Source organism: Triticum aestivum, chromosome 5D (assembly GCF_018294505.1).
Source record: "Triticum aestivum cultivar Chinese Spring chromosome 5D, IWGSC CS RefSeq v2.1, whole genome shotgun sequence".
NCBI lineage: Eukaryota > Viridiplantae > Streptophyta > Magnoliopsida > Poales > Poaceae > Triticum > Triticum aestivum.
This window is the reverse complement of record NC_057808.1, coordinates 543443083-543466162: the sequence shown is the minus strand read 5'-3', so window position 1 is coordinate 543466162 and position 23080 is coordinate 543443083. Positions and strand designations below refer to the sequence as shown.

Sequence of the window (23080 nt, the reverse complement as noted above, 5' to 3'; positions counted from 1 at the left end):
GTGCGCGAGTGGGTATGCGCGCCGCCGGTCTTGATGAGGGCGACGCCAGCGCAGGAGCAGGCGTACCTCGAGATGTGGCGCCAGCGCCGGCTGACAGAGGAGCGCCGTTGCGGCGAGTACGAGGAGATGCTCGAGCGCGACCTCAAGGAGGAGCAGCGCGAGGCCGAGGAGGAGGCGCGCCAGGCCGCGACTGCACAGGCGGCCGCACCCCCCCCCCCCCCCCCCCGCCCCGGCACTGCCCGACATGACGGCGCTCTGGAACACGGCGTTCGCCTGGGCCGGGCTGGCGCCGACGCTCATCGACCTCACGGACCCCGAGGACGACGCCGACGTCGCATAGGTCAGCGCGCCGCCTCGTAGTTTATGCTGTTTTTTATTTTTTTTAAATGCAAATGTGGACGCGTGGACTCTCGCCGGCCTTCGTGGCCGGCTTTAATATTTAATTAATGTTGTTTCTCTTTTTTTAATATGCATGTGTTTATTTATTTTTTTGCGCCGTTAAAATGGGTTCAGGCCAGCGTTGGGCGTACACGCCGACCCAAATGCGGAAGCGGGCATCCGTGTCCGACTGGCCGACCCAAACGGACAAAAAGCGGACGAAATCGCCGTTCATTTGGGTCGGCCCGTTGGAGTTGCTCTAAGCTGCTCGGTTTAAGATAAATCTGCTTTATCAAATATTGTACTACATGCCATCTGATCCCGCTGCAATTTCTAACGTGTCAAGTCGGGCCAGGGACGGAGGAAGGAAGTTCATATGAGGGGGGCCAATGATGCATGTATGTTCATTGGAGGGGGGGCATGGGGGGAGCCATGGCCCCAGCTCGCCCTGTGCTCGGCAACCGTGGACGCCTCTTCCAAGAAACCAAGATTTCAGAAAATTCAAAGTACTAGTTTGATCAAATTCCGTTGTAAGGGCCTGGCTGTATGCTAGTCATCTGAAAAATTACTTTGAGTAAGTCATTTTTAAGGTCATTAGACTAAGATTCAATGGCCGCCCTTTTCCCTCTTCCTCCTTCAATTGTTCCTCTTCCCACTAAGTCAACTTACATATAACTAGTAAGTATGCAGGTGTAACGCACGTATAATAGTATAAATATTTCCTGAGTCATCATACTTATTTTGAATCTTAATTGGGAATCGATTCCCCTCGACCGGCTGATTTTGTGGCTCCCATTCGCCGCTTCGCTCGCAAAACACATGTCCCACGTGACACGCCCCTGGCTCCTGATGTTTTTCTTTGGCAACTTCTGCAACATTACCAACGTTGTAGAAGTTTTCCCCATAACATCAACTATGTTGCAAAAAGGTGAAGATGATTTATTTTTTTGCAAACCCCGCTACAAAAAATCTGCAACAAAACCTGAGTTGCAAAAAAAAACTGCAACAAGACCTTTACTGCAGAAATTTTCTGCAACAAGACCTATGTTGCAATGACGGAGGGCGCTGATACGTTAAATCCGCGAGCCAGCCGATCTTTTAGAAAGATCAGCCGGCGAACGGGTAGCATACCCCATCTTAATTTGAACTAATAAATGTAGGTTTTGTAGATAATGTTTTTTTTCATATGAGCACCATATCTCAATGAACTTCTCAACCATGAAGACTTAGCAAAAACACATCACATACAACAGTACCTTGCCAATTTTGTCCCACAACATGGCACTTAAGTAACACACACATAGACAACATCTTGGTCATCGGCTCTGGATCCATATGCCAACAAAATGTGAAGACATTGAGCATATTTGATCTATTATCATAACACCATCCTTTACGGAAGCAACAAACCATGTGTATTTAACTTTCATATATAACTATTATTTCTCCTTAAATCTTAAGCTTAATCATACCTTCGTTGATGCTATGCACCTTCAGTGTAAACCACTAAATTAGGAACCGTCAAAGTATCAATAAATAGGGTACACAATTAACCTTGCAAAATGCATCTCCATGTATCACAATCTATAGATACAGTGTTACCATGACTTTGTGTAATCAAACAATAAAATTAACAACAACAATGATATATTAAATATAGAAAAAAAATGCATAATCGTGAAGCTCCCCATGCCCTACAACCCATCAATCACCTCAAGTCCTTGTAACGCAGAAAAATACAGAAACAAAAATGAAAATGAAAATAGAATAACTGAAAGTAGACTTCAACATGTGGTGAGACCTTGTACCTCCTGCACAAAGAGGAGATGTAAATCCGAAAGAAGAAATGCCAAACACATTAGATGGTAAGAAAACAAGTAATGAATAATTGTATATTTCACATATACTATAGTAGCCTCAAACATTTTTATCCCTCGGAAATGGAGTAGAATATTAAAGCCCATAGCGAAAAAAAGCAATGTATCAAAGCACATATGTCCCAAGCTCATGCAGCTGTGCACTATACTACTCATCCACATGCAAGCAGCGGCAACAAGCACACACACGATCATCAGCGTTCCAACCAGCAGCAGTAGCATCTCCCGCGATTCATTCACTTGACTTCGCAGGATAAGTAGATTAGGCCTCCTGAATCCTGACTCACCCATGGTAAGCACAAGTTGGAGGCATAATAATCCCCTCATTTAAATGGATTACCGCATTCCTTTTATATAAATGCTTTAAATAAGTATGTAAGAACATAAACTAATTTCATTCTTCTAGGGGTGCAGAGTACAATAGAGGCTAAAAAATGAAATATAAAGGGAACACTTAATATATTTTTTGCTGAGACAATTAGCTGATAAAATCTGAAATAATAAGCAATAAGAATAATCAGGCATGCAGTACTTATATAAAAAAATATTTAGCAAGCTTGGAGGGCTCATTCTACTACCCCAATAACAGCGAGTTAAGCTAAACCTGACAGGTACGCACATTGTGCATCTCTACTGACATAATTCAATGAAAGCACATTACAAAGCCCATTAGAAGTAATATCATTATCAAGCTCAAGCCTGGAATGAAATTCGACAATTCAACTCATCCTAAGAAGACAATTTATATCCGAGACACCAATCATATGGATACCACCACATTCGACAACTCTACTTAGAAACACACAAATAATTTTAACAATGAGCGTTTTTGTCTATTCTCATAATTTCATATTTTTTAAACCCACATACGATTGGTGCCAACTTCGATCTGTAAGAATTATTCTGACTCACCAACAGATCATCACGCTCAGGATCATCATCAATAAAGAGTAAATGCTTGTTTATCTTCAAGCGGCGGCATAATGATGTTACCTATCAGAGATGAGTACATATATGAAGTTACTTGATCAAGAAATAGTCATATATGTAGTTACTGATCCGGCTGCTGAATGATAGCATGACGATATTCATGTACTGATCAATAGCTAGGAAGCAACCAGTAAAAAAATAAACAAATAATAGCTCAAGTTGTGGACTGCAAATTGCATTTTTGGGAGTAATTCATAGAAAAAGGATGGATACTTGCATCTGGTTACCATAGGTGAATGCTGAAACAAAGAACCTGGGAACTGTATGTATTAAAGGCAGGAGGGTAGAAAACTTCTGCGCACCTTCTTTCATATGGATACTATCCAAGTTGTGATTATCATATGCTTTAACCCTTAGAAAGAGGCCTACAAAGGAGAACCAAGAAGACCATCACGTCACACATGAGTTAATAAACTGAATGTTGTTACCTGGCTGAGAAAATGTACCTTTAGGTCTGTAGGGAGATAATTATGCACAAACTATTCCAACAACTTGACAGTTACTCATACATCTGTTCACCTACGAAGAAGGAATTATAAATCAGACGCCCCATTATTTCAAATCTTCCTCAGAGAAATCACTGCAGAATTACATAGCACAAAGTTTCAGAAGAACTAATAGGCACGTTTTTGTAAATTTCTCGAGGGGTGATGGTCCTGTCGCTACAAAAATCTTGCGTGGTTTGCAAAAAAGCAGAATAATCATTGTCGCTCATGTAAGGGTATGACTGCAGTCATGAGGTAATCGAATACCAAGTTAGCAACCACAGGCAAACACAAGGAGCAACCATGAGAACCTTTTCAGCACCTACAGGTCTGGAAAGAATATCCATTAGTTTTTGTATCAAGGGGTTGACAACAAGGGCTTTGACATCAGCATCTACATTGCCATTGCCTTCGACGGGGCTACGACCTTCAGTAAAGTTCAAGTAGCCCTGTTTAACTGTAGCCCAGCCCTGGGATAGTTTCAGTGCCGCCTCTATGCAGTTTTCAGGGCAGATGTTCCTTTTTTCAACATCAAGGTCAGCACTGCATTCGGGAATTGTATTAATGTGATCAACAAGGCAACCATACCAACTGGTAGAGAGAACTTATTCAGAACATACATACCTGTTTTTTCGAATCTCGGTCGTGGTCTTGATGAAGTCTTGGTACACGTCGCTGGGGAGGTTGGTTGTATAGCATATATGTTGTATAGTCTCCAGCAACATTCTTTACCTTTCACAAAAGGGGTCAAAAGAATACAGGTCTTGATGAACTCCATCTGCTTGATGCCCTTGAATGCCTGCGGGGGCAGTGGGATGAGGTTCCGCCCACGTGTCACCAGGCTTTACCGTCCAGTTGCTGGTTGGCGAGCCAGGACCTCCCGACGGCCTTGTTTGTGTCGGAAATGCTGGAGACGATCTACCACCGAAGTCGACTGCAACTGCGACCGCCGCCGCCGCCCCGGATCCGGTCGCCTCCGCATCTTCCCAGCACTGACAGAAGCGCTGCGTCCTTCCCGGGCTCCTCCGTGTCTCCTCGCTTCGCCACAAGCCGTCGCCGCCGTCGCCTTGAACGGATCCGGCGAGATCCTCCGCCGACACCTGGATCCCCGCATCCCCGACCGCCTCGAGCCACGGGACCCGCACTCTCCCGCACGGCCAGCAGTCGCGGACTCCGCGCTTAAAGAGAAGCTGGTGTGCGTTAGGCGGTGGCCGAGGTGGTGGCCGAGTGGAGGACCGCCGGGGGGCGAGCCGCTCCAAAGGACGGCAGCGGGGGTGCCTGATTGTAGCGTCTGTAACTTTTTAGATGACCCACGATGAGGCTTTCCTGTGCGTGTGTTTGAGCTTAGAAGCGGCAGGAGGCAGGACATGATGCATAGAAGGAAATTATTTGCGTGATTTCAGCATCAGGATCATTGCCTTCCGTGATTGTAGGGGATGCGGGATCGCAGCGGACGCAGCCTCTCCTGGTGGAATACGGTCAGTCATCGGAAATTGGTAAGTGCACACCATAAAAATATTTGATCAATGATGACTGTTAGATTTAGACTTCTGAACCTAATTGTGTGGTCTAGATTGGTTCGTGCGGTATTGTGGGACTAATTACGGGGTACACGTAAGAAAGTTCTTGTTCGATTGTTTAATTGTAGTGGAGATTATTATCCCATTGTAGATGAATTTCAAACAAACCTAAATTAGGTTTGAATTTTGTGAGAATATTTGCTGCAGCTTCATGGTAAAAAGTATTTCAATATGGGAATCCTGAATATTTCATCGTAGTGTACGACCAACTCTAGCAGAGTGGTCACATCGGGCTAATTGAGATAGTAACGGACGATGTGATGATTTTGGCTCAAAAACCATTCTAGCAGAGTCGTCATTCATCACCTAGTCGCCGAAGTAAACGAGGGCACGCCATATCCAGCATGCAGGCATCCATATTTGAAGGTTTTGGGGCGCTCGTGGAGGACGCTCCATCTACTAACCACTCGCGGGGGAAGAAAGTTTCACCTCCCTGCTCGTCCTCGCGCGCGACCCATTAATGGCGGCCGCCCGCGTGCCAACCGCTTGCAGCTATTCCCGCCACATTTTTTCGCCGCCTGCGGCTATAAAATGGTGTCGCCATGTACAAATAGCTCTTAGGTGGTTTTTGGTTCTCTAGTCCTAGGACTTTTTCTAGTCCCTAGGACTTTTTGAAAAAGACTCTTAAGGAGGTGCTTCTAAGGACTTTTAGCAAAGAGTCCCAAAAAAGTCCCACCCTGTTTGGTTTGCTAGGGACTTTTTCTAGTCCCAACACAAAAAAGTCCCTGGAACCAAACACCCCCTTATCCCTGCCACCCCACGGCCTTCACTTTCCTCTCCTCCGTTCACGACCTCCACTCCAGTCCCCTCTACTCACAACCTCCACTACTTCCCTCCTCGCGGCCAGACTGGGTTTCGCTCTCGAAGGAGAAGAAGTGACCGCCCTCATCGGCGAGGAGCAGGAGGAGTTGGATCAACACTGTTACTTGAAATTATGACAAGCATCAGGTGGGACACCCACATAGAAGTCTGCCTTGATGCTTATTATTACAGTGTTGGGCATCTTCGTTGAAATCGAGCAATGCAGTTGAAATCGCCACCCACAACGGGATTAGTTGCCCTTGGGATCGTCTCTGCCCTCGCCGAACTGCTCTTCTTCGTCCAAGATCTCGCCGCGTCCGTGACCGACGGCCTCCACATGTAACAGCCGCCGTGCTCAGCCTTTGCTGATTGTTAATGTGGTTTAACTAAATGTGTTTTTTAGTCCAATTTGAGATTGAGAAAAAAGGTTGTACCATGGACAAATGGTCACATAATAGGGAGGATGTCAATATGCCAATTCTTAGAGCACCTATAGCCGGGCGCCCCAAACCCGCTTAAACTTCCGGGCGGATGGCCCAGTCCCTTACCGGTCACAAAACCATGCCCCGGACGGGCTCCTTAAACAGGCCTCAAATGCCTGGGCTGACCGGCACCCCTCACATCCAGCCCGAATCTGGGGTGGATATGGGGCGCCCGGGCGACCCAACAGCCCGACCCGACCGCAAATTACACCAAATCCACCAAACCCTTTCTCGCCCACCCGCTGCCCTCCTACCAAACCCCACGTCGAACATGGATTTCATTTAAGTGTGTCCGGTTTGCTGAACTATGATTTGTTTTTGCTTTGTCACGAACGGTCGAATTCGAACAATTTTGTATCGTATGATCGACGTGCATGGATTGCATGAATTTAAGAATCGGTATTTGACGTATGTGGATGTGCGGGGCAACATATGAGGGGCCGACGGGCGCTGTCCGCGGGCGGATAGGAGGCCGGATTTGCGTCCCGTTGTAGATGCTCTTACTTTGTGTTTTGCCTGGCCGCTTTTGTGGTACTCCCTCCGTTCATTTTTATCGGGTCTTGAAGGCATTTCAAACAGTGTGCAAAATAACTTATTTTAAGTTGTCTGAAACGACTTATAAAAGTGAACCGAGGGAGTAGTACATACCGAATGGACTTTATATGCACACGAAGGCTGTCAATACGACGACTCGTAAGGATTTGTGACAATTTTAGCTGATGGATTCATGGGGCGATCCATCACTCTGGAAGTCAAGCTTTGACGCAACGCGCTGCGCTCTAGGCTTTATGATCTTCTGTGGTTGGAGAGGGGCAAGATGGCGTCGCTTTCGTGGCGCAAGGCAGTGCCCCAAGGGCCAGGAGAGGAGCCCATCACGGACCGGTCAGCCCGTGCGCATTGACAGATGCAAGCATGTGCGGCCTCGCTCCGTCATCTTCATCTTCTCCACCCTTCGCTGTCGCCTCCCGCCTTCCTTCCACCTGCGCCACGCCGCCGCCATGGACCCCGCCCACCCAAGCTCGGTGCACATATATAACCAGCTCCACTGGCTAAGCCCAAAGCCACACACCCACACACGAACTATTTCACACCACTTCACCGCCGACAAAAACAGAGAAACAAAGTCCACATCTCCATTATGTGCAGCTCCGATCATTTCGCCAGTAATAATGACTTGTACCTTCAGCCCAATCATCAGAGGGGGGCTGGGATCATGGAGGCCTGCGATCTTGACAGAAGTGGGCACGGGCAGAGCCGGCATGGCCAGGAGGCGGAGGAGCACCGGTCGGACCCGAGCGCGGCGCTCACCACGTACCTGACCTTCCTGGAGCACAAGATCGGGCACCTCCGCGGGATCCTCTGCTCCACGCCGCGCCACCCGCAGCAGCAGCGTGCCATCGTCTCCGCCGAGCTCCGCTGCATAATCGTGCAGCTCGTCTCCATCGCCAACTACCTCGACTCCGACTCCGGCGCCGGCGCGGCGGACGCGTCCCCGTTCGAGCCCAGCGAGGAGAGGTCGCCGTCGCTGTCGAACGGCACCCACGACGACTCCGGCGACGGCCACGCCGAGGCCGCCGGCGAGGAGGAGATTGAAGGGGAGGGGCCGTACGAGGTGGTGCAGATCGAGAAGGAGGAGATCCTGGCGCCGCACGCGCACTGCTGCAAGGTGTGCGGCAAGGGGTTCAAGCGCGACGCCAACCTGCGCATGCACATGCGCGGCCACGGCGACCAGTACAAGGCGCCTGGCGCGCTCGCCAGGCCCGGCTCGCCGGCGCCGGGGGCGGGGACGGGGAGGCGCTTCTTCTACTCGTGCCCCTACGCCGGGTGCAAGCGCAACAGGGAGCACAGGGACTTCCAGCCGCTCAAGACGCCCGTCTGTGTCAAGAACCACTACCGCCGGAGCCACTGCGACAAGAGCCACGTCTGCCGCCGCTGCGGCGTCAAGCGCTTCTCGGTCCTCGCCGACCTCCGCACCCACGAGAAGCACTGCGGCCGCGACCGCTGGGTCTGCTCCTGCGGCGTCTCCTTCTCCAGGAAAGACAAGCTCTTCGCCCACGTCGCCATCTTCGACGGCGGCCACACGCCCGCTCTGCCGCCCAGCGACGACGAAGCCATCGGCCATTGCACTGCCGCCACTGCCATTGACAGCATCCTCGTGCCCAGCTCCGGTCAGCCGCTGCCGGTCAGCGGTGGCGAAGCGGTGAACGTGGTGGACCAGAGCTTCTCCGGTCAAATGCTCGATGGTCTCAGCTTCTCCGGCGCCAAAGGGGGCATGGATGACGGCCGAGCAAAGCTCTCCTCCCCGATCGGCATTGACTTCTGTGACTTCGATGGATTCGACCTGTTGGGAGCAGTTGCAATGGACTTCAATTTCTGATATCAGAGGATAGATTAATCTAGAAACTCTCTCAACCTGATGATGAGTAACTAGAAAATTTTATGTTGAACCAAATTGGTTGGCACTAGCCTGCACAGCAATTAGGAAACAGTGGGTTCTAAAAGAAAGGAAATAGTGGACTGATTAATCTACTCCTGCAATTTAATAGCATTGATTTTTTTATTAATCTGAAGGGAATTGAGATGCTAAAGTGACAGATAACGATCCAATTGTACATAATGATCCAACTGAACTTAATGAAAGCATCATTAGGCTGGAATGGCAACTTTTGCCAAGTTACTTGGCTGGAGAACTTTGGGACTTGCTTCAGTTGCAGGCATTATTCAGTAGTTCAGAGGTCAGACTTCCATGTTCATCATATATGATAATCACAATCATCAATAAGCGTATACAGTGACTAGAGTTATGCAATTTCAAGTTTAGCTTGAAGGTAGATTTTTTTTTGTTGACAAAGGGAATATATTAATATCGCGAAGATACCAATTACACTCGGCCTCTGCAACAACGAAATGTCCTAAAGACATTACGGATGCACACAGCCCAAAAAATTAAAGAAGAAAAATAAACAAAAGATCCCGCTACGATGGTCAATTTATTGTAGCTGCAACACAAACCACCACCAAGACAACACCCCGAAATTCAAATTCTTCAAAAACGACGCCTCCAAAAAGAAAATGGTGCACAAGCGCCATCGTCGCCCGATCATAGATCTTAGGTTTTCACCCTGAGTAAATCCACGCTCTCAAAACAATGCCTTCAACAAGGTCATTGCCAAGCACAACCAGTTAAGGCCGGACCTTGGGTTTTCACCCTGAAAGAACAGACTTTGTACTCCTCCTGTGTTGCTGCCCCCACTTGCCAATGTCACTGCTACGAGTCATGAAACACCAAGCAAAGTCTTCATCGCCTCGAAGCTTGGTCCGCCATTACTAGGTCTCAGATCTCAGCCGTCATGACATTCTCCGCCACTGTCTTCATCATGAAGATCTCAGCCGTCATGACATTCTCCGCCACTGTCTTCATCATGAAAATCGAAATACCGACATGTCCCATAATGTTAACAGACAGCGAAGCTTCACGTGATACCCACCTGAAGCCATATGGACTCAAAATGGAGGCGCACACGACCAAATCCCATCCGATCCACCAATCTACAGGCAACATGCGCCCAATGAAGATCTCCGGCGTAGCCTAGGTCGCCAGTAGCGAACGGAAAATGAATCTTCGCGTCCGCAAAGTCCAGCGGCAATCGACGACGGGGGTGTACCACACCCGAGGCCAGAATGCACACAGGGGCGAACAAAGCAACTGATGGCTGGCAGGCTCGGCCGCACGAGCTCATCGGTGGCAAAGACTGAACAGACGACAAACGCATTGCTCAGCTTACCACGAAAGCCATCGATCTAGTGCACCCTCTGTAAACTAATATAAGACGTTTTAGTCACAGGCACTGGATATATTTATTGCAAACCCCTTTATACAGTGTATGGGTTAGATGTTCATGAAGGTGTATAAAAGAAATTAGTAGGTTCCGTCCATACAAATCTGCTTGGTTTAGATTGCGAGAGGGTTTTCACATCCGTCGCTAAAACAGAGAGTTGGTAATGTATCATCTGAGCTTCTGAAGTTCTGCACAGTACGTATTAACTAGGAAATTTTGATGTTAAACAAAATTGGTTGGCACTTGGCATTAGCATGCACAGAACGGTGAACTGATTAAAGCAAAATATTTCTACTCCTGCAATTCAATAGCCATTATGGTGATGGTATTGATTGGTTTTTCTGAAGGGAATTGAGGTGCTGGAGTTACAGATAATGATCCAAACTGAACTTAAGGACAGCATTAGGCTGGAGCTGGAAATTTTGGCAATGCACCAACACATGCCAAGTTACTACCTGTACAAGGGAGAACTTAGGGACTTGCTTCAAATTGCAGGCATTAAAATAGTGAATCACGCCTTGTTATTCAGAAGCTGAGAACCAAATAGGCATGCGGCAATACAATGACCAGATTCTGCACTTTCAGGTTTATCTCTCTCTCTTTTTTTTTGAGTGATACTTTCTGGTTTATCGTGACACTGAAGTCTGAAGGCACGTCAAGTACAGTGGAAGAGTCACTGACACTGAGAAGGAGAACTCAAGTAGCGCTTATGAGCTCAGCAATCCAGAACAGGGAGAGTCTATACCTTGCTTATGGCGAGCTAGAAGCTCGGGTCGCTTACTATGAACCTATATCGAGCCGGCTCAGGAACGAAACTACCACACAGAGCAAGCTTCACCGGCTTTTCTGTTCTTCTTTGTTACGGCTATAGTCTGGTTTTCCGTACAGCTTTTTCTCTCCGTCTCTAGCATTTGCTTTTCCCTTTTTCTAATTCTTTTTCTTGTTTTCCTGCTTTTTTCTTTCTTTTTCATTTTTGCAGTTCTTTTCTTCCTCTTAATTTTTCTTTTCTTTTGAAAAACGATGCATGCATTTTAAAAATAAACTGGCAGTTTTTAAACATGCAGGAATAACTTTTTAAATGTATGTGAACACTTTTAAAATTGTACGCTATTTCATTTACAACCGTAAACATTTTTTAATATATGATGACCAATTTTACTACACAATAAGAATCTATTAGTTACACTATGAAGTATGAACATTTGTTAATTACAGAAGATATATTTTTAAAATAAACAATGAAAATTTTACAATATACTATGAACATTAATTAGTACATGATGAAGCTTTAAATAAAAAAATTTAAATAATTTTTTTTAAATAAACATGTATGATGAACATGTATGAAATGCCACTTACTCTATCGTCCTCATTTGTGCCACTTGGGTTCAACTTGTCAACCGCCTTTTGACAGGCCGCCTACCTTTGACAATCCGAGTTGATTGTCAACCATCGAGACCGAAATGATCTCTCGGAGCGATCAATTCCACTCACGTTGTGAACATCAAAGTGTTCTTTCATCCGCCCCCAATAAGCATCTCTACTTTGATCACCTCCAACGGATGGATCCCTCGACACTTGCAACCAAGTATTGCATAGTAAGATGTCATCGGCGTTGGTGTAATTGCCCGCTCTTCCTTTCGGTGCGTCGACAATGCCCTCACCCTCCTCGTCCACCTCGAACTCATGGTCTTCGAAATGCATGTCACTGGTTTGAGACCAATGCGAATTGTTGGAGCCAACACCCATAGTTGACATGTATGCATCATCATTGAGACTACAAAGTTTTTTGAACAATGCAAATAAGCTATCTATATGTGAATGCATTGAAAAAATAACAAGAAAAGAAAAGTTGGAATTTTTTTTACCTTGGGGGCATTTCGTCGAACATGTTGTGCGCGTCGGCCGCCGGCTCAACGAGTGAGCTCGTCGGCGCTTCGGTAGCCGCCGCGCCTCTCGCACGCCCTGCAAGCTTCTTCCTCCTCGCCTTCGAGGTGCCGGAGCCGTCCACCGCCTTGTTCTTCTTCGCCGATGTCTTGCCCTTCTTTGGCCGCGCCGCATTGGGGAGCTTCGAGGAGGGGGCGGCGGCTCGGGCCGGCGCCGGCGCGACGCCACCCGTCGCCGAGGTCATCCGCGGCGGCATAAAGAGGCCGCGCGGGAGGCCGATGGTCGGAGGAGCTCCGGCGGAGGCGAGGCCAACGCCACCCGGGCTAGGGTTTGCGGCGGCGGCGGCAGCGGTGGAGGGGTCGCGGCTATAGGATGGGGTGAGCGGGGTGCCGACACGTGCGTCCATGGGGTGCAGTTCGCCGGCGCCGGCGCGCGCGGGGCGTAGGAGGCGGAGAAGAGAGAGTGCAGCGCGCGAGCGCTCGAGTGTGCCGCGCGCGGAAGCGGGCGCCCCAAATACACCGCGCGAGATAGCGAATCCGACCGCGCGCCCAACTCCTTATACCGCGCGTGCGGTTATTGCGCGCCTGCTGGAGCCACCCGCCGGGTTGCGCGCGTGCTAAACTGGCCAAATTTACGGCGCGGCGCTTGTTTAGCGCGGCTGTTGGAGATGCTCTTATAACCCAGGTGATGGGCATGGTGTCTGGGGTGTGGTGGTGCGGGATAGTGCTGGTGAGGTGATGGCTGCACGGGCTGGTCGGGTAGACCATGTCGCTGATGCATTTAGTACTGATCTGCGAGCTATGGAGAAGGCAATGGACCTTGCGGCTGAGCTAGGTGTGGTGCGTCTTATGATCGAAACGGATACGCTCCTGGTTGTGCAAGCCCTTAACAGACGTGCTCCAGATTGTTCAAAAGAGGCCCATGTGATTGAAGATGTCAAAGTACAAGCCAGCTTATGGTTCTCTTCTTGTGTGTTTGTCCACTGTAAGCGGGAGGCTAATATGCCTGCCCACCACCTAGCTAAGTTAGGCTTGGCTCTCCCTGTTGGAAAAGTCCTTGTAGCCGATTATGTGGTTCCAGCCATTGTTGCTGAGTCTGTAATGGGCGATGTAGCCCAGACTATTGAGTAATAAAGCTATTTGCTTGTCCTAAAAAAAAGAATTTTATTTTTGTTGTATTTTATTTGCCTTTTATGTATTTTATTTTATTTTACTTTATTTCAATTTTTATTTCATGACATTTTTTAAACTTGCAAACATTTTTTGAAATTCATCAACATTTTTCAAACCCAAGAATAATTTTTAATTCATGAACAATTTTGGAATTCGTGAACATATTTTCAAATTCATGAATAGTTTTTGAAATAAGCAAACTTTTTTGAATCCATGAACATATTTTCAATTCATGAATTTTTTATTACATGAGCATTTTTTCAATTTTTAATTTTTTTTCTAAATTAATGAATATTTTTTAAACATTCAGGAACAATTGTGGAATTCATAAGTATATTTTTAAATCATGAACATTTTTTGAACTTGAGACATTTTTGAATTTGAGAAAAAATTCAAACTCGCGAACATTTTTTCAATTCCGTAGCATATTTGAAATTCATGAATATTTTCTGAAATTCGTTTTGTTTGAAATCCTAAACATTTCTTAATGAAGGGAAAAAGCTGAAAGGACAACAAATTGGGGTACGAGAAATATTAATCGTACACTTTTTGTATGCACATTTAAAATTTTGTGTATGTTAAAAATATAGGTTTTCACAAAATGTTAATCTTGTATACAGTAATGTTTCCGGTGTATACAAAAATGTATGATGTGTATGAAAAAACTAGAAATTAAAACAATATAAGTTTTCAAAAAACTATTAATCATGCATTTGCTTTTTTAAAACATGTGAATAAAAAATGTTCCTAATGCATATGAAAAATGTACAAAGGAAAATTAAGAAAACCAATAATAACCAAACTATAAATAACATAAACAAAGAAAGAAAAACAGAAAATCAATGAAACCGAGAAAGGAAAAATAAGAATAAAATAAAATAAAAACCGATAAAGGCAACAAAAAACAGGTGGAAAACAAAAGAAAACTATAAAGAAACGAATAAAACCTAGAGTAAAGAAAAGGAAAAAGAAAAAAGAAAAAAAATAGAATGAGCGAAGCGCAGCTGTAGCGAAGGAGTGAACGAAAATGGGCCTGCTTTGTAATGTAGCGCACATGAAAAGTCTTCAGGCGAGGGGAGCATAAGCGAGATATAGCTCGCGCGAGGTATCATGCGTCGTCATTTCGCCTCGCGCGCGCGCACACACAGATCGCGGCAGATAGCTTTGCTCGAGGAGGAGGCCAGATCGCAACGGACGCGGGCACGCAGCGGCGCGCTGGAGCTTAGCGGCGGACCAGCACTGCGTCTCGACTATAGAGGTGAGTGTTGTCGGCCGGTCGATGTTGGTGTCATTAGCCGTTATGTTTCTGCGTTCAGTAATGAATGTTCCTGTGGTTTCGACCTCAAAAAGATCAAGCCGATGAGCCGAGCAACGATGGTACAAATATGACGGGTAATTCACTCCTTTTTTTCGCGAATACGCAAAGCGTAATTCACTCTTAGGTAAGAGCAACTTTGCACCATCATGGTACTGTTGGTGTAGAAACAGTTTGTTGTGTGTGTGTGTGTGTCTGTTGATGCAGATGCATGAAGAAATAAAATTCTTCCTTTTTCCAGAAAGAAACACACCCAAAAAGCCGAAAATACAAGTATTTTGGTGGTTTAGCCTTACTTTCTCTAGGTGATGTTACACTCTCTTATGTAGTTTGCTGCATGCATCCATGCACGGGAACTACAATCAGGTTGTGTGACCTGCTCTGCGAACAAGTATAAAAGGGAAGAGTCAATTATACCGGTGGTGCTAGAACTTGGCGCAAACGGTCACTTTGATGCTAGAACTTGCGGCATACATTGAACTGGTGCAATAACTTCGCTCAAGCCTGCAAATACGGTGCAAATGTTGATTGTGTACGCTCGGACCGCTGACTAGGCATGCCAGCTTGGCGTGGGGCCTGCTGTCAGTGGCTCGACAGCTGAGAGGGGGCGTGTGGCCACTTTTTTTGAAAACAACCTCGATTTTTTAGCAAAAAAAAACCCTGTCGTTATTGGTGAGGTGGCATCTCAATTTTCTGAAAAAATAAAACATAAAGAGAGCTCCGCCTCGAACCATCGACCCGTAAGTAGCAAATAGTCTATAATAGCAAATTCACCCGTAACGCATTCATGTCTTAGAAGGATAACTACGCATAATGTAGTTGAACGAAGGCGTTCACCGGAAACTCTCTTTTTTATTTTTAGTAAATAATGAAGGCGTTCTAGGAGCTGAAATAACCTGCTGTCAATGCGGCCATTTGCATCTGCCCTTATCTTTCAGAAATTTGTAAAAGGTATGTAAATTCTAATCTCTGTAATAAAATAAAGTTCAAATATTTGTGACATATAAATATTATATACATACAAACTAACTTACTTATTTTTTTTTAAAATCAGGCATTATTTTCAAAAATATTAATATATATGAAATAATATTTACAAATTATGAAAATGTTTATATAATTCAAAACAATACAATATAAATACACGTAATTTAAAAATAAAATTGAAAATAATTTTTTTATAATACAATTATATACATACAAATAAAAATGTTTGTATAATTAAAAAATTCAATGATTATACACACATTTGTATAATAAGAAATATTTTAAATTTAAATTCTACAATGTTCGTATGAATACTTAATCATGGCTAATATATAAAATATATAACGTTTTTGAATATAAGTCAGGAGTTAAAATTATACACAGGTGAATATTTAGTAAATGTTTGTATTCATCATTTTGTATAATTTAAATATAAGCTGCAACTGTATATTTTTTTGTATTCACTAAACATTTTTATTTAATATAAATATTTTAAATGTTTTTATTTACTAAACATTTTTATATAATACATGGGTGTATATTTAAATTTTTTTAATTTACTAATCATCATCGTTATGTATACTATTTATATCCACACAAAAAATTATAATATTTATAAATCATGAATATTCAAACATTTTATTTTTATTACATACGTTTTACAAATATCTAAAAAAACTCCCTCAAAAAAATATCTTAAAAAAACCTAGTGCAAGCAAAATGGTTGCAACCCATTTAAGCCTCACGTGCAACCCATTTTTTGTTGTATACTACAAGAAGGACTATTATCGATATTGTGCAAAAGAGTACTATCGATGGAGTGGTTTAAGTCGGCTAGCATTCTTGCGTAGTTCATGAGTTCGACACGTCGGGGGCTTCTTTTTACCGGTTAATTTCCCTGTACTCAAACCCGGGACCCATGAGTCATTGAAGCGGAAAAATAAAATGCATTCTGAGGCGTAGACAGGGGCTTTTTTATGAGAAATAAAAAAATCAGGGGGTTTTCACAAAAAAAATAGGCCACACTCATTCCTCTCTGCTTTCTACTCACCGACAGCGGGCCCCATGCCATGCTGGCGCGCCAAGTCATTGGTCTTTTCGTATCCAACGTGATTTGCACCGTATTTGCACGCCTGAGCCAAGTTGTTTCACCAGTTCAATGTATGCCATAAGTTCTAGCATCAAAGTGACTGTTTGCGCCAGGTTCTAGCATCACTGATGTAATTGACTCAAAAGGAACTACAAGGATTTGCTCTAAAACAAAGCAAGGGATATGGATCTTAAAAAAGAAAAAGGAAATGTAAACCAGACAAGAACATCATCATGGCAAACACGTGAGTGGTACCAATATTACAGCAAACACACAAGGAAAAGCCTAAAATATTGTGGTTGAAGCTGCTCAATCATACGGGTTCAGCTTTACCCCAAGATCACTGCGAACAAGAGACAAGAATTGCTCAAATAAAGGCAAAGGGTCGGAGAATCCGAAAAACAAACGCCGTCGGTCAATGAAGGTACTGGTTGAATTGGTGGCTGCCTTATCAGTTTCATCAAAATGAAATTAGGAGCTTGAGCTCCTTTGATCGAAAAAAAAATCGATTAATAAAGGTGTTGGCTGCAGGGGTTTCGGTCGGCTCCTTCGGCCAGTCTTCCCCTCTGTTTTCGTTGTTTTTTCTAGTGTTTGGCCTTCCTCTTGGGCGTCTAAAAACTCATCACGTGGTCAACGAAATGTGTGAAACAAAAAGTCACTGTTTTCTCTATCTTAATCTCTAACTAACATAGTTCCGGAAAGAACTAGTTAATCTGAGAAATGCCTATCATAGAGTATAGAGACAACTGAGCTTTGTTTGGGAACTGGTTTTGAGCATTCTGAAACAAGCGGTGGATGTGGTCACCAATGTTAGATGTGTATAGTCCCTTCTCAGTTTATCCCCGTTGTATAAGGGGTTTTTTGCATTTTACCATACATGTATATGTAATGGCTTTTGGCCCTCAGCGAACACTAGTTGCTGATTATCCAACATGGTATCACATGCTATGCTAGCCTCCCGCACGATGCAACTCCGTGCCCATCGTTCCTAGCCCGCCTGCCTCAGGCCGTCCGGCCGCTGCATCTCCGGCCGCCTCCTCCCCAGTCCCCGTCCCGGCTCTGCTCCCTCTCTGTCCGGTAGCTGTCCCGTCCGGCTACTGCTGCCTCCGTCCCGTCCGGCCGCTGCCCAGTCCGGCCTGCTCCGTCTGGCCGCCGCCCAGCCCGGCCCGTCTCGTCCGGCTCTGCTCCGGATCCGGCTGCTACCCTGTCCGGCAGCTGTCTCGTCCGCCCGCCCCGTTCAGCCGCTGTGGCCGCTGCTCCGTAGCGGCTTGGGGCCGGCCGGCACGAGCCTCGATCCGGCCTTGGTAGCCTGCGCCTCTCGATCTTGCCCCGCGAGCGTGAGCGCTCCTGCCTGCTTCGCTCGATCTAGATCGGGTCGTTCAGGTAGTTGACTTCCAAAAAAAAGAAAGAGAGTTCGTCATGTCCTCTTCGGGCTATGTTGCTGTCCCTCGCTGTTCGGTGATCTTCGATGGCACCAACTATGCTGAGTTTGTGGGCTTCATGCGCATCCATATGCGTGGACTACTTATGTGGGGTGTTTTCTCTGGCGAGGTCCCTTGTCCGCCATGTACTGTTGCGCCGGTGGCCCCAATCCCACCAGTCCCGTCGGTACTTGCTGCTAATGCTTCTCAGGCTGACCGGGATGTCGCCAAGGCTCTAGATGATGTTGCGGTTGATGCTTATGATCAGCAGGTATCCGCTTATTCAGATGCTCTTTCTGTGTACCGCGATGATCTGTCTGCTTACACTCAGTGGTGCAATGATGATGCTCGAGCTGCTGCTGTTCTCACTGCAAGTGTCCTCCCTCAGTTTGCTTCAGAGTTCATGGGACTTGGCACTGTTGCAGCGATGTGGTCTTATCTCTGTCAGCGCTATCAGCCCTCTGGTGATGCTCTCTACCTATCTGTGGTGCGTCAGGAGCACGCACTCCAGCTAGGTGATTCTTCTGTTGATGAGTTCTATTCACAGTGCTCTACCATCTGGCGCCAGCTTGACTCTCTTCGGACAATTGTTTGCGGAACCTGTCGTTGCTGTCAGACTACTCGGTCTGATTTGGAGTTTCAGTGGATTCATGAGTTCTTATCTCGTCTCCGGTCTGAGTTCGAGCCTCGCCGTGCTCACTTGCTTGCTCATGGTCGTGTTCCTATCTCGGAGGTACTTGCCGAGCTTCGTACTGAGGAGACCCGTCTTCGCTCTGCTGGGTTGCTTCTGGCTCCGTCAGTGTTGGCCGCCCGAGCTCCTGTGTTGTCTGCTCGCTTCACCGCTCCGCCGCTCCTGCCTACTCCTTCAGGGGGGTGAGTCGTTCTCCTTATGCTGAGAAGGGCACGTCGCACCGTGACACCTTCTGTTGTTACTGCTCCCGGTCAGGTCACCCAGAGTCTGATTGTCGCAGAAGAAGCGAGACTAGAGGCGCTCCTCTTCCAGCGGGACTCCTGCGTCCTCCTCGACTCCGTCACTCACTGACCAGGACATTGTATGCCTCAAGCGTCTACTTGCTTCCTCCGGCTCCTCGTCGACTGGTTCCGCTGCTGCTATGACTGCATCCACTTCTCCACCACCGCCGGCATCTACACAGTCAGGTACATCTTCGTGGGTTCTGGATTCTGGAGCCTCCTTTCATATGTCTTCTGATTCTTCCACGTTGTCTTCTCTCCGACCTCTTGATTCGCCTGTTAATATGCTTACCGCCGATGGCACACCTCTTCCTATTGCTAGTCGTGGTATTCTTTCCACTCCATCTTTTTCTGTTCCCGATGTTTCACATGTTCCTCGCCTTATCATGAATCTTTTTTCCGCTGCCCAACTTACTGATTCTGGTTGTCGTGTCATTCTTGATACCGACTCTTGCTCCATTCAGGATTGTCGCACCAAGGCTTTGGTTGGTGCTGGCCCCCGACGCCGTGAGTCAGAGGGCCTTTGGGAGGTTGACTGGCTTTGTGTTCCTTCCGCTGCCACCACTTCTGCCAGCTCTCATGCTCTTGATGCCTCTTCGTCTGCGTCCTTCCAGCAGTGGCATCATCGCCTTGGTCATATCTGTGGTTCTCGCTTGTCTTCTTTAGTTCGTCAGGGCCTCTTAGGGTCTGTATCTGGAGATGTTTGTTTACATTGTAATGGTTGCAGACTTGGCAAATAAACCCAGTTACCTTATCCTACCAGTGAGTTGGTATCTCAGTATCCTTTTGACTTAGTTCATTCTGATGTCTGGGGTCCCGCTCCCTTTGATTCAAAAGGTGGTCATCGCTACTATGTTTTTTTTATTGATGATTTCTCTCGCTACACTTGGCTCTACTTCATGAAATCTCGTAGCGAGGTTCTCTCTATATACAAACGATTTGCTGCAATGGTTCACACCTAGTTCTCCACGCCCATTCGTATCTTTCGTGCTGACTCCGCTGGAGAGTATATCTCCCAGCTGTTGCGTGGTTTTCTCGCGGAACAGGTTACTCTTGCCCAGTTCTCATGTCCTGGTGCCCATGCTCAGAATGGCGTTGCCGAACGTAAGCATCGTCATCTGCTTGAGACGGCTCGTGCGCTGATGATTGTCGCTTCCCTTCCACCCCATTTTTGGGCTGAGGCTGTTTCTGCATCCACCTATCTCATCAACATTCAGCCATCGACTGCTCTGCAGGGTGGTATTCCTATGGAGTGTCTCACTGGTCGTTCTCCTGACTACTCAGCTCTTCGTATGTTTGGATGTGTGTGCTATGTCCTTCTTGCCCCGCGAGAACGCACCAAACTGATTGCTTAGTCGGTTGAGTGTGTTTTCCTTGGCTACAGTGATGAGCACAAAGGCTATCGCTGTTGGGATTCTGTTGGTCGTCACTTGCGCATCTCGCGTGATGTCACTTTTGACGAGTCTCGCTCTTACTATCCACGCCCTTCTTCCTCGAGCTTCTCTGTGGATGATATTTCCTTTCTTCTTCTTCCCGATACACCTTGCTATGTGCCTCCTATGCCTCATGTTTCACCTCTCCCTCCGGCCCCTCTCATTCATTCTCATTCACCACCGACACTCTCTTCCTCATCCTCATCCTCAACCTCTCCATCATCATCTCCAGTCCGTCGCCCTCTCTCACCGTTTGCCCCTCCACTATAATCGTCGCCCTCGTACTGTGAATGCTTCCCCTGATGCGCCTTCCACTTCTGGTGCGCCTTCCACCTCTGGTGCGCCTCCCTTCACGCCTCCCCCGGTTCATACCTCCGTGCTCGGCCTCGCCCCCCCGGCTGATCGCTATTCTCCTGATCGGTACCGTCTCTCTGTTACTGCTGAGCCCACTTCCTATCGGGCTGCCATGATTCAGCCTGAATGGCAGCTTGCGATGGCCGAAGAGCTTGCTGCTCTTGAGCGCTCTAGCACATGGGATGGTTTCCCTCCCTTCCGGTTTTCGTCCCATTACCTGCAAGTGGGTCTACAAGATTAAGACTCGCTCCGATGGTTCTCTAAAGCTCGTCTTGTGGCCCGTGGTTTTCAGCAGGAGCAGGGACGCGATTATGATGAGATATTCGCTCCTGTGGCTCACATGACCACTGTCCGCACTCTCCTTGCTGTGGCTTCTGTTCGTCATTGGTCTATCTCTCAACTTGATGTCCAGAACGCCTTTCTCAATGGCGAGTTGCGTGAGGAGGTTTATATGTAGCCACCATCGGGGTACTATGCTCCCGATGGTATGGTCTGTAGACTTCGCCGCTCCCTCTATGGTCTTAAACAGGCCCCTCGTGTCTGGTTTGAGCACTTCGCCTCTATGGTGACTGCCGCTGGTTTCTGGCCCAGTGATCATAATCCCGCGTTGTTTGTTCACACGTCTCCTCGTGGTCGGACTCTTCTCCTTCTCTATGTTGATGAGATGATCATCACTGGTGACGACTCTGACTACATTGCCTTTGTTAAGGCTCGCCTTCGCGACTAGTTCCTCATGACTGATCTTGGCCCACTTCGCTATTTTCTTGGGATTGAGATCTCCTCGACCTCTGATGGCTTCTACATCTCCCAAGAAAAATATATTCAGGATCTTCTTGCTCGCGCTGCTCTCGGTGATGAGCGCACTGTTGTGACTCCTATGGAGCTCAACATTCAGCTTCGTGCTTCTGATGGTGACCCTCTTCCTAATCCCACTCGCTATCGTCACCTCGTTGGCAGCCTTATCTATCTTGCTGTTACGCGTCCTGACATCTCCTATCATGTCCACATCCTGAGTCAGTTTGTTTCAGCCCCCACCTCTGTCCACTACAGTCACCTCCTTCGTGTTCTACGATATCTTCGTGGCACGATCTCTCCGCGCCTTTTCTTTCCCCGCTCCAGCTCTCTTGAGCTCCAGGCCTACTCTGATGCTACCTGGGCTAGTGATCCCTCTGATCGACGCTCGCTGTCTGCTTACTGTGTCTTTCTTGGTGGCTCTCTTATTGCATGGAAGACAAAGAAACAGACTGCAGTTTCTCGCTCGAGTACGGAGGCTGAGTTGCGAGCCATGGCTATGTTGACTGCTGAGGTGATCTGGTTACGGTGGTTACTTGAGGATTTTGGTGTGTCTGCTACTACCTCGACCCCCTTACTGTCAGACAGTACCGGTGCTATCAGTATTGCGCGTGACCCGGTGAAGCATGAGCTCACCAAGCACATCGGTGTGGATGCCCACTTTGTGCGTGCTGCTGTGCAGGATCAGACTCTCGCTCTTCACTACGTGCCCTCTGAGTTACAGTTGGCAGACTTCTTCACGAAGGCACAGACTCGAGCGCAGCATGGTTTTCTTCTCTCCAAACTCAGTGTTGTCGATCCACCATGAGTTTGAGGGGGGGGGGTGTTAGATGTGTATAGTCCCTTCTCGGTTCATCCCCATTGTATAAGAGGTTTCTTGCACTTTACCACACATGTATATGTAATGGCCTTTGGCTCTCAGTGAATACTAGTTGCTGATTATCCAACATGGTATCAGATGCTAGGCTAGCCTCCTGCACGATGCAACTCCGTGCCCCTCGTTCCTAGCCCGCCTGTCTCCGGCCGTCCGGCCGCTGCATCTCCGTCGCCTCCTCCCCGGTCCCCGTCCCGGCTCTGCTCCCTCTCTGTCCGGCAGCTGTCCCGTCCGGCTATTGCTGCCTCCGTCCCGTCCGGCCGTGCCTTGTCCGGCCGCCGCGCCGTCCTATGCTGATTATCCAACAACCAAGATCTAATCCTGGCCTCATAAGGTGATTTATTTTCGGGT

The 23080-nt window shown here is 47.1% G+C and overlaps 1 protein-coding gene and 1 long non-coding RNA gene across 2 annotated transcripts; one reads left to right on the top strand and one right to left on the bottom strand.

Annotated features, from left to right (window-relative positions):
• Window positions 1-1951: 1951 nt before the first annotated feature.
• On the bottom strand, window positions 1952-5067 carry LOC123126099 (uncharacterized). Its single transcript, XR_006461560.1, has 3 exons — window positions 3692-5067; window positions 3548-3610; window positions 1952-3248 (listed from the first exon to the last, which is right to left on the bottom strand). It is a non-coding gene; the product is annotated as an uncharacterized lncRNA (long non-coding RNA).
• A 2602-nt stretch (window positions 5068-7669) lies between these two features.
• Window positions 7670-9272, top strand: LOC123126098 (zinc finger protein STAR3-like). The gene has a single exon (XM_044546499.1). It carries the CDS (start codon window positions 7732-7734, stop codon window positions 8968-8970), a length of 1239 nt encoding a protein of 412 aa, XP_044402434.1. The 5' UTR covers window positions 7670-7731; the 3' UTR covers window positions 8971-9272.
• The last annotated feature ends 13808 nt before the right edge of the window (window positions 9273-23080 follow it).

Excerpts from the sequence above, each read along its gene's own strand:
- LOC123126098 (XM_044546499.1), top strand. The coding sequence starts at position 7,732 with ATGTGCAGCTCCGATCATTTCGCCAGTAATAATGACTTGTACCTTCAG.